A 13,351-nucleotide genomic window follows, 5' to 3' on the forward strand; every position below is an offset into this window, starting at 1 on the left:
CAGCGAGGGACTATGAGTAGCTGTTACCCCGTTAATAAGAACGTGAGAACAAAAGCAATTCACACACGGTCTTTATTCCCAGCACCGCGGCAGCGAGGCATTAAACCACCCGTTGGTTTTGCAAGTGGAAGGGAAAGCCCCAGCCCTTTTGTTGGTCTTAATTGGAAGTTATTTCCAGGTTATTTTTTGCCACGTATTACAACTGTGCGGACTTTGGGAAGGATCAGTGCCCTGGGGTTCCCCCAGCCCCCGCCACCCCCAGCAGACCGGGTTTCTGCCCCAGCTGCAGGAACCTGCTCGGGAGCCCCTGAGCTACAGCAACACGGAGCCCTGGAGACCCCCACGGCCCCGCTCTGGCCAGACGCCAAAGGAAATGCAGCTTTTTGCAGACAGAGGCTCAGGAACAGCAGTTCTGGCCGAGTCTCGGGTGTAGTTCTATATATTTATGGCAGCTCTTTGATTTCCCTGGTAGCTCGTACTGCAGGAGACGAGCCGGCGGGGGACGTGGCACGGGGGCACCTCTCAAACCACAGCACATCAGAGCAGCACACGCCGGGGTCTGTGCCCATGGCATGAGAGGATCTCCACCTCAGCAAGGAAAAGGGCGGGAGAATAATTTTCATTTAATTTAAATGATCCTCAGCTACAGTCACAGCAGAGGAGCTTGTCCTGGTACCGTCTCCACTCACCTCCCACGTGTCTCAATCTTTCAAACCCAGCCCCTGCATTCCTCATGAACAAGCTCTGATATACTCGAGATAAATAAGTTGTCACACAAAAACTAACGAGCCGTCAGAGCGGCTCCGGGGGATCTGCCCTTCCCACATGGAGCATCCCCCGATGCCCTGGAGCAGCTCCGAGCCGCTGCCGGGGGGCAGCTCCTGATGCTCCTCACACCCGGAGCCACGCGCAGCACGTGCCCCCTCGGCGCTGCCCTTACACCCCCGCGACGCCTCTCCTGGAGCTCCTCGAACAAACGAGCGAGACCCAGGCATTAAAGCAAAGGCGGCGGGAGCGCAGCAAGGCTCCTCTCCAGATGGAAGAGCAACGGTGGCTCTAGAGAAGCACAGTCCCTGCTTTGCAAAGCACGTCTTTGCCATCCCTAAATGCGCTCGGGAACATGGTGCAGACCTCGGTCCCTCCTGGGGTGCGCAGAGGACGCGGGAGGGAGGTGTTTAAGATTCACTTGGCCGCGGACGCAGCCGAACTCCATCCTGGCACAATAAAATAAGCAGGTCAAGTGGAGACTGGAGGTCGGGAGAGCGGCGAGGAAGAGACAGGGCACGTCTGTGTGTGACGAAACGGGAATGACAGCAGAAACCCCAGCACAGAGGTACACGACATGTCCTGGCAGCGCACGGTCCCGCCAGCCCCCTGCCACCCGTGACGTGGGTTTAAAGCATCCTCCCTTCCCTCCCCACCCTCCAGAAATATGTTCTTGGCTCCCAAGCGGCGCTTGAGCGAAGGCGGCCGGCTTCAGCTTACGGCAACCGCTTGCTCCAGCTCTGACGCTGGCGGGAAGTCCCCGTGCTTTATCTCGTATGCAAAGCACGAACGTCGTCCTTTCGGCTGGTTACCTGCCGCGTTCCGCAGGCACTGAGTCAGCGGGAGCTTCCTTAGGCGGTCCTTGCGGGCAGCGTACAAACGGAATCTTTTCTTAATGAAAACCGGTTCCAGGAACACGAGCTGGTCCCTCTGCCTGTCCCCATCGCCTGCCCCCGCGGTGGGCTCCTGCGGACAACTCCAAAACACCTCCGTGTCAGCTAAGCACTAAGCAAACCTTGCAAACCGCTATTTAAATAGATATAAACCCTCCTTCTTTAAACAGAGACGATCTCTAAGTAAACCTTTCCCTTTTTGCTTGCTGACCCAAGCGGCTTCAATCCATCTGTGTCCACCAAAGCCGCAGGGATGCCGATGTCTCTGAACAGCTCTGGATTCTCTGAGCACCGGCCGGGTCCCAGCTCGGAGGAGCGATTTGGGAGCCAGGGGAGCCACGTGCTGCGCTGAAAGGCAGATACCCACAAAACATCCAGCGATACGGACTGCGGTGTCCCCTCCCCGCGCCTGGACGGAGGCACCACAGCAGGAAAAAAGCAAGAGGATGCAGGGGGGAGGCACCTCCATCTCAGCCATGTCAGCGGTGACAGCCTGGCTGGGGACCCCCCGACCGGTGTCCCCCACCACTGGGGATGTCTGTGAGCAGGCAGAGCTGCCCGGTGTTCCCGAAGGATGGCATCCAGCTACAGCAGCGCTCAGATCAAACCAGCCATCCCTCCCTATTCTCTTCGGCCACTTATTTCCTCTAGATTTTCAGTTTTCCTCACTAGGAAAATAGGGGGTTTGCACACTTTTACCTTTCAGGCAAGTTGCTGGCCTCCATCCCCTCCTGTCCTCAAATAATACAAACTTCTCTGCTATTTTGGGTGAATTTAGACAGGATTATGCAGAACCGCCCCGTTGGGGGAAACCCCGAGGTCTGTACTCTGCATGTCCTTCCCATGCACCAGTCCACCGAGTCAGTGTCCTCCTGTGCAGCCCCAACCCCATCCCAAAACCAACACGTGGCCGAGAAGCGTGCGAGACGCGGGCTGTGCCCTGCGCAGCCTTGGTCGGATCCCGCGCCCAGCCCCTCGCTGCAAGGAACGCTCAAGCACGCGTGTGACCAGGGCAGAGACTCGCGGCACAACCTGATCCCCGGGGAAGGACCGAAGGAGCTGGCTTGTTTAGGCTAGGGAAGCAAAGATGGAGAGGGGCCGTGAGGTGGCTGCACGCGGGGAGAGGTGCTGAAGGAAGAGGCGCAGGCACGAGGCTACGCAGGGAACAGGCGCGATTCCTTTTACCAAAACAGAAGGTTAAACATCCTTCGGGGAGTTTAACTGGAGAGCGGTTCAGCGTGGCTGGCTGACGTGTCCCGAGCACTCCCATGGGGTTTTGAGGAGCAGCACGAGCGGCAACACAGGAGCATTCAGGAACTTTTCTACTAAATTGCAGCAACCTGGGCTGAAAGCAGCTCCCCAGAAATCAGCTAGAGAGAAGCAGAGGGATCCTGTGAGCCTGGGTAAAGCTCCTCTGCCCTCAGCCCGCTTCCCGGGGGCTGCACCGCGCCGCGTCCAGGGACAGGGCGAGTCTCCTGTGGTGCTGCGGGGGCCCAGCTCCTCCCCAGCATGGCACCGAGCCCCACGCTCAGATGCTCAGAGCAACTCCAAACCCAGGCAAATCCCCAAAAAAGGGGCCAATGACCCCGGAGGAGCGGCCTGGAGAGGGGCCAGCGCCCACGTGAAGTGTGGCAGGAGCTGGCAGACCGGCAGCGCACGCCGGCTATGGCTGCCCTCTGCTGCGGGCTGGCCCGGGGTGCTCAGCTCTGCGGCACCCAGCAGCGTGGGCAGGGGCAGTCCTGCCCGCACCCAGCACCGTGGGTCTCCTGCCCTGGGGACGCGGCAGGGTGTCCTGGAGCCGGCTGCGGGTCGTGGCAGCTGCGCAGCCCGTGCACGGCCAGGGTCACCGCACGTGGCGCGTGTCCTTCCAGGAGCTGTTGCCCTCGGTACCGTCTTACCTCCACGGGGCTGATGGAGCCTGGGCGATGTGCAGAGCAGCTCTCGGGTAACTGGAGGCTACTGGGAGCCGCAACCGAGCCCTGTCAAAGGTCTCCTCATTCAAACCAAGTCCTGAAGTCAGAGCACAGGGAAAGAAAGCAGCAAAGCAGCCGCCTGGGACTCTCCAAGCACACGGCAGGGAGCACCAAGACAAGGAAACTCGGCTGCGAGGATCCTGCTGCCAGAGAATTGGGGGGTTTGTGCCAATGTGGAAACTTGGTGGCCAAGCAGCTTCTCAGCAAACTCCTGCCCTGGCATTAAAAAGAAGAAACCGTGGGTTAGAAGCTGGTGATGCCTTAAGGCTACGGAGGTGGTGGGGGTTGAAGTGCACAGTCCAACACGCAACAGGTTGATATTCGGCCACCCGGACTGACACGCAGCATCCTTCAGGAGCTCCTGCCTCCAGGTCCCGGCTTTTGAAGAGCTGCCAGCCCAGGGCGGCCACCACGGCGGCTCTGTGCAGAGCAGACCTGCGCGCACAGCACCACCACGGCTACACAGGAGGAGACCTGAGGGAGGCAGATGGAAACAGGGGGGACGGACCCCGAAAGGGGCACAGGGAGCAGAGCACAGAGCCAGGAGCCACCCCAGCGTAGCTACGGCCACGGACCACCTGCGTAAAGCGGGGCAGGCCGGCAGCGATGGCTGTGCAGTGATGTCCTACCGCCCTCGCAGCCCCTTCCCCTTCCAAGCAAGGCAATCACCAGCCGGGCCGAGCTGGGGCTTTTCTCCCCTCCCTGCACTTCACCTTCTCAAGGTCACCTCCTCGTCCCACTCGTTAGCGAGAAGTCAGGATTTGCCCTTTGATTTATTTAAGCACTGACAAAGATTCAAAAGTAGTGGAAGTGCAATTTTTCACCACCGACTAAAAATAGCCGAGTGAAATTCCAGAGCTGCCTTTCAGCGCCGCCGGCTGCGCTCGGCTTCCCAGGACAATGGCATTTGTAGCCTGCTAGCAACAACAGCGCAGGCTGGGCTCCAGCTCCCGAAATAACAAGTTAGAAAGGGCAAATTCTGTCTTTAATTACAGCTATACAAAAAGTAGCGTTTAAAAAGAGCATTATCAGAGGATCTGAGTACGCAGTGCCAACGTAGAACCGAACCAGGGAACGCAGTAAGAGCCGTACGGACTCACTGCACACAACATAAAAATTCAGCGGGTATTACCGAGGGTGTAAGGCACGTGCAGTTGAAGCGTTCAGAAAAGCTGAAGCCCTTTGGCACGAGAGAAAAAAAAAAACCAAAGCAGCTTGCATTCAGACAGCAAGCAGAAGCTGATCATCCGCTACAAGCGCTCAGGTGAGCCTCCTCGCAGCTGGCTGCGGCAGTGTGCGCCCAGCGACACGCTGCTTCCAAGCTCAGGTGTGCAACGGCACAGGGACGGGACCCTCGGGGCGCGCTTTAAACCTCTCCGAGGTGCAGCGTAGCGGCTCCGTGCCACGTACTGGAAACGACACTTTTATGTCTCCTCTTGATTCCCAGCTAACGAAGACTGGATTCCTTCTGGGGAAACGTTACTTGAGAGCCCCCAGCAGAGCGGGCACGCGGGAAGCCATCCTGCCCAGCTTTCCAATACAAACCTGCACCCGCCGATCACTTGTGGAAACTCGGCCCCGCCGATCTCCCTCCGCATTCCACGCTGCCGCACCCCAGCGTGCCAAAGGTGGTCGAATCTCGCGGGTGAGAGCCCTGCAAGCGATGATCACGTTTATACACGGGGCAGAACCCACCCGCCCCGACACCAGTGACTCTGCAGTATTTGAGGCAAAGTAAAAATGACTGTAAATCAGCGCTTTCACGTACAAGACAATCGGGGTGCTAACAATGACCCCGCAACTGGGACAGAAACTGCTTTCTGAAGGGTTAAAGGGACCCCGTGACCTTTTTTGAGCAGGTATGAGGAAGAAAATAGCTTCACCAGGTTTCTCTCCAGTGGCCTCATCTTTCTTTACGTGCGAAGTGCCTCTGGGAGGAGTTAGGTGTGAGCCCCTCCGCGGTCGGCCAGCTGGAGGGGACAGACGCGCACACAGAGGGACCCAGCACACGGCTCCGCCGGCTAGACACGCTTGTGTTTTCTCACTGAAACGTGAAGGGGAAGAGAAGCGAGGACCAGGCAAGAAGGTTAGCACGTGAGGAAAGAGCGGCTTCCAAGCACGCCTGGCGCGGAACGCTTGTGACGCCGAATTAGGCAGCTCTTGGGCATCCCTCGGCAGCAGCCAGGCTTCCCTGCTCCTTCTCCTCCCTTGGAACAGAAAGTGAAAAGCAGAAACCAGGTTTGCTGTTGGTGCCAGTAAAGGGTTAACAGAAATATTTCTGGTTTTTTGAAAACAATGTACATCCACATGCCTGGTTACACCAACTGGTGGGACTGCGTGGGTAGTCTTCTGCAAGCAATAGCTTCTCCTGTGACATGTGCTGACTGATGGGATTCTTTTTTTTCTTTTTTAAATATTTTGTGCTGATCTCAGCTTGATGCTTTTATCTGCACCACGAGCTGAACAGCGGCGATCGGTTTTCTGTACCGAGGCTGCAGACAGCATGAGATGCATGCAGCAAAGGGGGTTTGTGCATCATTTTTATTTCTGCTCCAGCAGAAACGTCACCTCTCCAAAACTCCTGCTATCCGGAGACTGTGAGCCATGCTCTGCCGTCTGCTACAGCTGCAGAACAGCAGCGCGAAGCAGCGAGTACAACAGCCAAAATCTGCCTGAGCTCCCAGGAAAACCCATCGCTGCGTGAGCCTGCACCTAACAGCAACGGGCAAAACAGCTACACGGCACCGATCCTGTCTCTCCTCTGGCACAAGAAGGTGGATGCTGCGTCTCAGCCAGAGAATGGCTGCTAGGCATGACCAGCCGGCAGGTGATTTAAAGCATCCCTTAAAATTCCTGAGATTAATGATATCTTTCACATGTCACCTCCCCAGCTAGGGAGGGAGGCAGGTCCTCTCTGGAAAGTCATCCAGACACCTGGCTCGGACACAGGAAAAAAAAAACAAACCAGAGGCAGCAAGTACACTTCCCATGCGGATGTGTCCTGCACTAAAAGGCAGGGCAGAAAAGGCTTCTTAAAAAAAAAAAAAATGCCCTGGTGTTCTGTGACTGGAATATTAAGGGTGTGTTTCTTCATCTGCAGGGTATTTTTCAGCTGCCTCAGTTATTCAGAAGACCACCTTAGGTGACACTCACAGCACAACTCTCTTTGAACTTGGGTTCTTGAGGTTTTCTCCCCTCTCTTGAAGTTAGATTTCTGCTACAGCATAAAAGAACAACTCAGAACGATGAAGAAACAGGATGTTCTCAAGCCCAACTACGAGACAGCTACCTCAGAACCCAAGCACTGACCTGAAGCTGGCACCGAGCTGAGAGTAAAGCAGGTGTTCCCTGGACTAAAGAAAATAAATCAGGAGTCCGTACTATATTCTTAAATATGGTTTAATACTCTTCTCCATTTCTGTACATCACAACACCAAGATATCACTGCTTGGGATCTCTCTGCAGAGGCTATATAGTATGCGAAGGCTAGGATTTTTCACCCCCGTTTAACGTGTTTGTATGTGTAAGTGTAATACATATCAGTATATATTGATATACACATCAATATATAATGCAATATATATCACTGAAGAGAACACATTGATTAAAGAAATACAAAAATTTGGCATCATTTCCAAACTTAAATAGTAAAAATAAAAACTACAAAAAGGAGCTGCATACCCTAATGTATCATGTGAAACAACAAGCAGTATATTCAAAAAATGTAAATTTACATCCAATTTTTCTGGTCTTGTCATGTCACATTAGACCCATTTACAATGGCAAAATCCAGAGCACACCGCTGTGAAGACCGCAGACCTGCTCAAACCTGGGTTTGCACAAATCCACGGCCGTCCCAGTCACACCTTCCGTGAGAGATTCCAGCTTTGATGTGAATTCAACAGCAAAGCCATCTGCCAAGTTATAAACCAGGGTTACGAATTCTATTGCTCACAATGACAGTAATTTTTGGACCTCAAAGAACAGTGTGGCAGAAGTTTTAAGACAAGCTCCCCCTCCATTCAAGTGAAACAGGATTATCAGAAAAAAAAAAAAAATAGGCAGGTATGCAACTTGGAACAGAAGCTGCTCTCGACCGATGCGCCAGGAGTGCCGGAGCCGGTGAAGAGCAGAGCGAGCAGGCACAGCGATGTCAGTGCCCGTCAGAGAGCCCAGTAACCCCCAAAAAGAAGCAAGATTTGTGCATTATCTCATGCTCACTTCAGCCTCTGCCTGCCAGACCCATCTGAAAAACCCTTAGCCATTTCTAGTAGGTTGAAATGCATTCTATATAGCGGGCGTGACAAAAAGTTTTCTGGAGTCTTGATGCAACCAGGAGTTTTAACCCATTAAGGGCACAATTAGAGTTCAGCATCAGATTTACGGGACGCTTGTGAGCCAATACAACAGACTGCCTTAGTGCTGGGAGATGGATGTCCCCGGTGGGTTGTGCTAACGTTCAAGGTATAGTATCAAATGCTCCAAACACACCAGTACTAAGGTTTCCGTCAAGGACTCCACTTACTAATTATTCCTGCAAAAAACCCGCTTCCCTTAAAGAACTGTGGGTTCAAATTCACATAATCAAGGAAACCTTACGCAGTCCTAAAGCCAAAAGAAAAAAAAAAAAACTTACTGAGGAACAAAACAAAGCAAAGTGTACCTTACTTCACTTAAATCATATGTTTATTTTTGTCAAAACTGAAAAAAAAAATAAATCCTGAAGGCTGCACTGCTCAAATCCAAATTAAGCCCAAGACTTCAGCAGCATTTTCGTTGCAATCAATGAAGTGCATTTCCTAGTTTGTAAGAGCAGTGCTTCTGCAAACAGATTAAAGCACGTTTGGCTGGTAAGCCTCCCCAAACCATCTGAATTTGCAAGCCACACATTATAAGCTAGCACTCTGGGTAAGTGCCTTCTCATTCTTTTGAGGAGAATGAATGGCTCCGATTTCATTACATTTCTTCTTCTGCAGTCTAAGCTGAGAATGCCATGTAAATGGGTCACGCTGCTGCAAAATGCAGCAATTGATTTCTCCAATCAAAGTAAAAAGAAACAAACCAGTAGGATCTTACTTCTATTAATTTTTTTGAAGGAAGAGGTTTACAGCAGTTAATGTATCATGAAGGTTAAAAAAATCATTTTCATAAAATACAAGAGCAACCAATTTCACCATTGAGTAAAAGTAAAAACTGGGATTCTTTTTAAATTAGTCCGAAGTGGCATATAGGAACTTAGTAGTTTGCTGCTGTACTGACACTATGACAAATCAAAGTGTAGGGTTTTGCTTTTTTATATCCAATGCTTGTGGATCAAGTTCTGGAAATGTTCCAATTCTAAGGCAGGGATCTGTTGTGTTTTCCACCATGAGTTTGCTCCTTGGGTTGGATGCTGGAGGGGCGAGGCACGTTTTGCCGGACCCAGGTCGACTACCTAGTAGTCATCAAGGTCAAAAAATTCATCGTCTCCTCCTTGGTATTCCATTCCCTGGAAGTCCACTCGGTACCGCAAGATACCTGGTAAAAACAACACGCTTTAGCTTCTTCAAAATTCAAAGAGCTACAAAGGCATTTTAAGCAGTTTACTGTCTGCACATCAGAGTTCCTCAATTAAATTTTCAGAGGCTGACTTAGCACTCGGACTGCAAGCTCGGCTCAAACCGATGACTGACAGCAGACACAGTGAACGTGCCACATCCCTGTTACAGCCTGATGCAATTTATCGCCAAACGGAAGAAATACCTACCTTCCCAACGTAGGCCAGCTTTTGTCTGGAAAAGCTGAGCCTATTCTAGGAGAGCCGTATCTCCAAAGAAACACCACCAAGAGATCATTTGTCCTAACAGAACGGCTCAGGCGAAGGCCTAGCTGTTAAATTCACAAGGCAGCTGGCACAGAAGTAACTCTTAGAGTGGAGTAAAGGCACTACGTAGTGGCTGACTTCCTGGGCTCTTCCCACCCCAAACACAAACCTGGGTTTTTGGGAAGCCTTTACCCCTGGAAACATTTACTTAGGTGAAGGGTATTCAAGGAGTATTTCCTTTCAAGTCTACAGAGACCGGAGCATGGTGGCAAAGAGTATCCCCCCACGCAAAGAGGCTGGAGCCAGCAGGACAGGGAGGGCTCCAGGAATTACAAACCCTGAAAACTTGGAGACCTGTTGCTCCTTACATAGCCGAACAATTGAAGCCCGTTTCCTTCCGATCGGTGTTCTCTGGCCTCTAGACATTCCTCTTTACAATACGCTCATCTCTGGTTTACATCCATCAACCCAAACACAGTAAGTAGCAACAGCTTATCAGCAAACGAGCAACAGCTCTGTCCTGGAATCCCTAGCCTGGGGAGAACAAGGAGCACAGCAGCTGGTTTTGCTCTACCCTGCTAACATTTTTGTGAGCCTGAAGCACATGAGCTACCCACGCCTCTGCCAGTTAGCTGAAACTGGTCAGTGAGCTCAAGAGGAGGACTGAAGGATTTCAGAAGCCTCATTTCTCCATGAAGTTGGGCTAAATATACTTTTGAAAAGAAGCATAAGACCGGGGAGCAAAGTCCAGGGAAGTTCTGAGAGATGAGTAACAGATATCCAGCTGCTTCAGAAACTAGGCTGGTGTTTGTCATCCACCACTTCTACACAGCAGGGCACAGTCTGCCACGAAACAACAACTGTGCAGGGACAGAGTGAGGCAGTTCATGGCCCTTCTGAAATTCAGCAGCTGGAAAGAAGGACAGTCCACCCTCTGAGCACTCTGAAGGACAAAGGGATCTGAGGAACAGTCAGTGACAGCTGCCTAACTTGCAGCACCATCTTGCTGAATATGGAACAAATTCACCTGGAGATCCCCGATGAACATGAGATTCTCTTAAACTGGTATCGTGACTAATAGGAGTAAGATCAATCTGTTTAGCTTTCCACTTGTGGTAGCACCAGACTATCAAATCAACCATTAAAAAAAGACAAAACACATTTTTCCCTTGCAGTTTACCTCCAATTCCTCCAAATCCTTTCACAAATTGGGATCCTTCCTGTGATTTGTCTGTAACGATTTCCAATGTTGCTCCAAATTTCTTGTAGTTGTTTGCAAACCACTCCAAAAGGGGCATACTTTCTATCAGTTCGTGTTCCTGGCCAGTCTACGTAGACATTTGAGGGGGAGAAAAAAAAAATACAAAAAATGTTATGGTCACTGCATGTTAGGTATTGAGAAAATTCATACCAGAAGTTGTCTTTGGCTTAAACATCACCACTGTCTTTCCGGCCCTAAGACAGAGACCTTCCAGCCTTCATGCTCCGCAGGCTGGCGCGGCCCGACACGCTTGCTGAGGCAGCAGGCATTGCCGACACATCTGTAGCGGACACGTGCTGGCACAAGCAGAAGGCTCCTTGTGCTAAGAAATTAAATACTGACAGGCCTTGTCTTGGGCTTCCATACTACAGAAGTTAGTGCAGAAGTGGGAGAGAAAAATGTCTTGTTTATTCTTCTGCTCAACTCTCACCTCATGCTACACTGTTTCTTAAACCTTCTGTGCTCAGAAGGAATTAGCAGTTACTCCGCCAAGAGGGAAGGTGGCTGGAAATGCCTACCCCAGCAGTTCTACTGTGAGCAGAGACGACCACCCTTTTTGCAAGGGACGAACTTTTTTGCCCAGCTTACTCTGCGAAGTAACACAGACCCCCTGCCCCGACAGCGTTTGTTGACCCGCACAGGCAAGAAACTCGCAGGCAGCGAATACAGATCCACGTTTCAAATATATCTAGAAGCAAACACTCCCTTGCACTTAAATTTGCGTAATAGTTTCTAGTGTCACAGTTGGTCCGTACTGACTGTATCAGTGCACGTTAAGCAGGGAGTAATGGTTTGGGACCTCGGCCTGCATGTTGCATAGTGGCTACCAAACTCTTACGGTGGTCAAAGACCCCGTATCGCCTGTCACTTCAACTCACTTACACAACCTTGGAAGTGGCAGCAGGAAAAACTGGAGAAAAGCAAGTCTAGAATCCAGGGGTTACGTGGAAGGTGAAAGGGAAGAGCCACAGGCACCGTCTTGAAGTCTCCTCTGAGTGCCAAAAAGGTCGTCATGCTCATGTGCTTGTGACAAACTAAGCTCAGATGTTCAGAATGCTGCACCAGTACAGTGAGAACAAATCTACAAGCCCCCAAACTGAAATACCTCTTTATCTGTGAAGTGGGATTTATCCTTCTCTTGCTCTGGTGTCAAATACAGGATCTTCTCCTCTGAGAAGGGAGGAAAAAAAAAGAAAAAAAAAAGAGGTTGGATAAGACTACCAGATGCAGGTTAAAGAGAGCAAGAAACTGAGAACAGCCAGCAATTACAATACAGAGGGTTTGGACACTGACACTGCCCTTCCTTCTGGCTGAAGCTCCATGAGAAACCAAACAGGACACACCAGTAGAGAATAACTGTAGTGCCGACAGCAAAAAGGCAGAGGTCCTGCTGTTAAACATATGGTTTGTCAACAGTCAGTGAGAATTGTGTTTCTGGCCATAAGGGTCAAGTCAGCCTCCCCTCTCTAATGCACTGGTATCACATTTACACTTACACAACCGAAAGGTGGGTTCCATGCTAGCTCTGTGACACGCTGCCACCCCAGCGCTGCAATTCTTTCTCAGTGGCAGCTTGCTAGGTTCACTTTTCCCCCAGAGCAGCCGGGAAGCTGCAAGTTAGTGACCTGCCCACACAGCATCCCCTTGATCAGGTCTGTAAAGATCTGCTTAGGGAGTTCCTCCAGCACAATCTACCCAAGTGAGAGGGCTTAGGTGTTAAACCCTCAGGGACCTTTCCGTCTCGTAGGAACACTACCTACCCTCTGTGCCTTGGCAGTGCAGAACGTATCTCATTATATCCAGATTTTCATAGACTATCAGTATCTCTACTGCTCCCATTTCCAAAGCTTTTAGTGTATCTTCAACGCCAAAACAGTACTTCCCCGTGTCCTGACTGATTTCGTCGAAGTATCGTCCTGCAGCCAGGATACAAAGAAAGAGAAAGTCACGAACACTGATCGTGCCACGCGGATTTTTAAACAAGCTCGATTTGAATGCAAGAAGAAACTGGAAAAGGAGACTGCAATGCTGCTGAAGGAAAAGCAGGGGATACGATAACACGTCAAAGCATGTAATTTAGAACATTCATCGGCAGAAAGTCATGTCCGTCAGGAATCTCACTCCATCGAAGGCTGTTTCACAGCGAAGGTAAGTCGGACCTACCCACCAGCAGGCACTATTTAACTTCACCCCTTTCAGTGTAAGGTAGCTACTGTCACTATTGCTCTCCCATGCTTTTGAATTAGCAATGTGTCTGCTGACACTCAAACAACGGATCGTTTCTACTGCCATCTTAAACCAGAATAAATCTTAACTCTCATCTTGATGAAGATGCAAAAAATCTGAGGAGATATTTTTTCCCCTCCCACCCCCAAATGTCCCCAGAAGACCTGAAACAAAGGCAATCTCTGATGAAAGGATAAACAGGGAAGATCTGACAAGTTTGGTGGGGAAAAAAAACACCAACAAAAAACCCCCACTCCTTAAAGTCTCATTAAGTCCTGCAGCTTTGAGAAGGTGTCCAGGTAACAGAAAGAATCACTGAAAGTCACGCTGTGCCCAACTCAAAGCCTCGCAAGGCTGAGGCAGCACACAGAGGCACAGCCAGGACATCAGCATATTCAGTCAGGCATATTCGGCTTAGGAGAAGGCTCAA

General features: G+C 50.9%; 1 protein-coding gene across 2 annotated transcripts in view; it reads right to left on the minus strand.

Annotated features, from left to right (window-relative positions):
* Positions 1 to 7,012: 7,012 nt before the first annotated feature.
* Positions 7,013 to 13,351, minus strand: part of ETF1 (eukaryotic translation termination factor 1) — a 28,357-nt gene continuing 22,018 nt past the window's right edge. For both annotated transcript variants that reach the window (XM_054841889.1, XM_054841890.1), the window contains exons 8-11: positions 12,456 to 12,611; positions 11,801 to 11,865; positions 10,615 to 10,762; positions 7,013 to 9,148 (exon numbers count right to left, since the gene is read on the minus strand). In XM_054841889.1, coding sequence (XP_054697864.1) covers positions 9,066 to 9,148; positions 10,615 to 10,762; positions 11,801 to 11,865; positions 12,456 to 12,611 — 452 coding nt within the window. In that variant the 3' untranslated portion in view covers positions 7,013 to 9,065. The remainder of the gene's footprint in view (positions 9,149 to 10,614; positions 10,763 to 11,800; positions 11,866 to 12,455; positions 12,612 to 13,351) is intronic.

Source organism: Grus americana, chromosome 14, assembly GCF_028858705.1.
Source record: "Grus americana isolate bGruAme1 chromosome 14, bGruAme1.mat, whole genome shotgun sequence".
Classification (NCBI taxonomy): Eukaryota; Metazoa; Chordata; class Aves; order Gruiformes; family Gruidae; genus Grus; species Grus americana.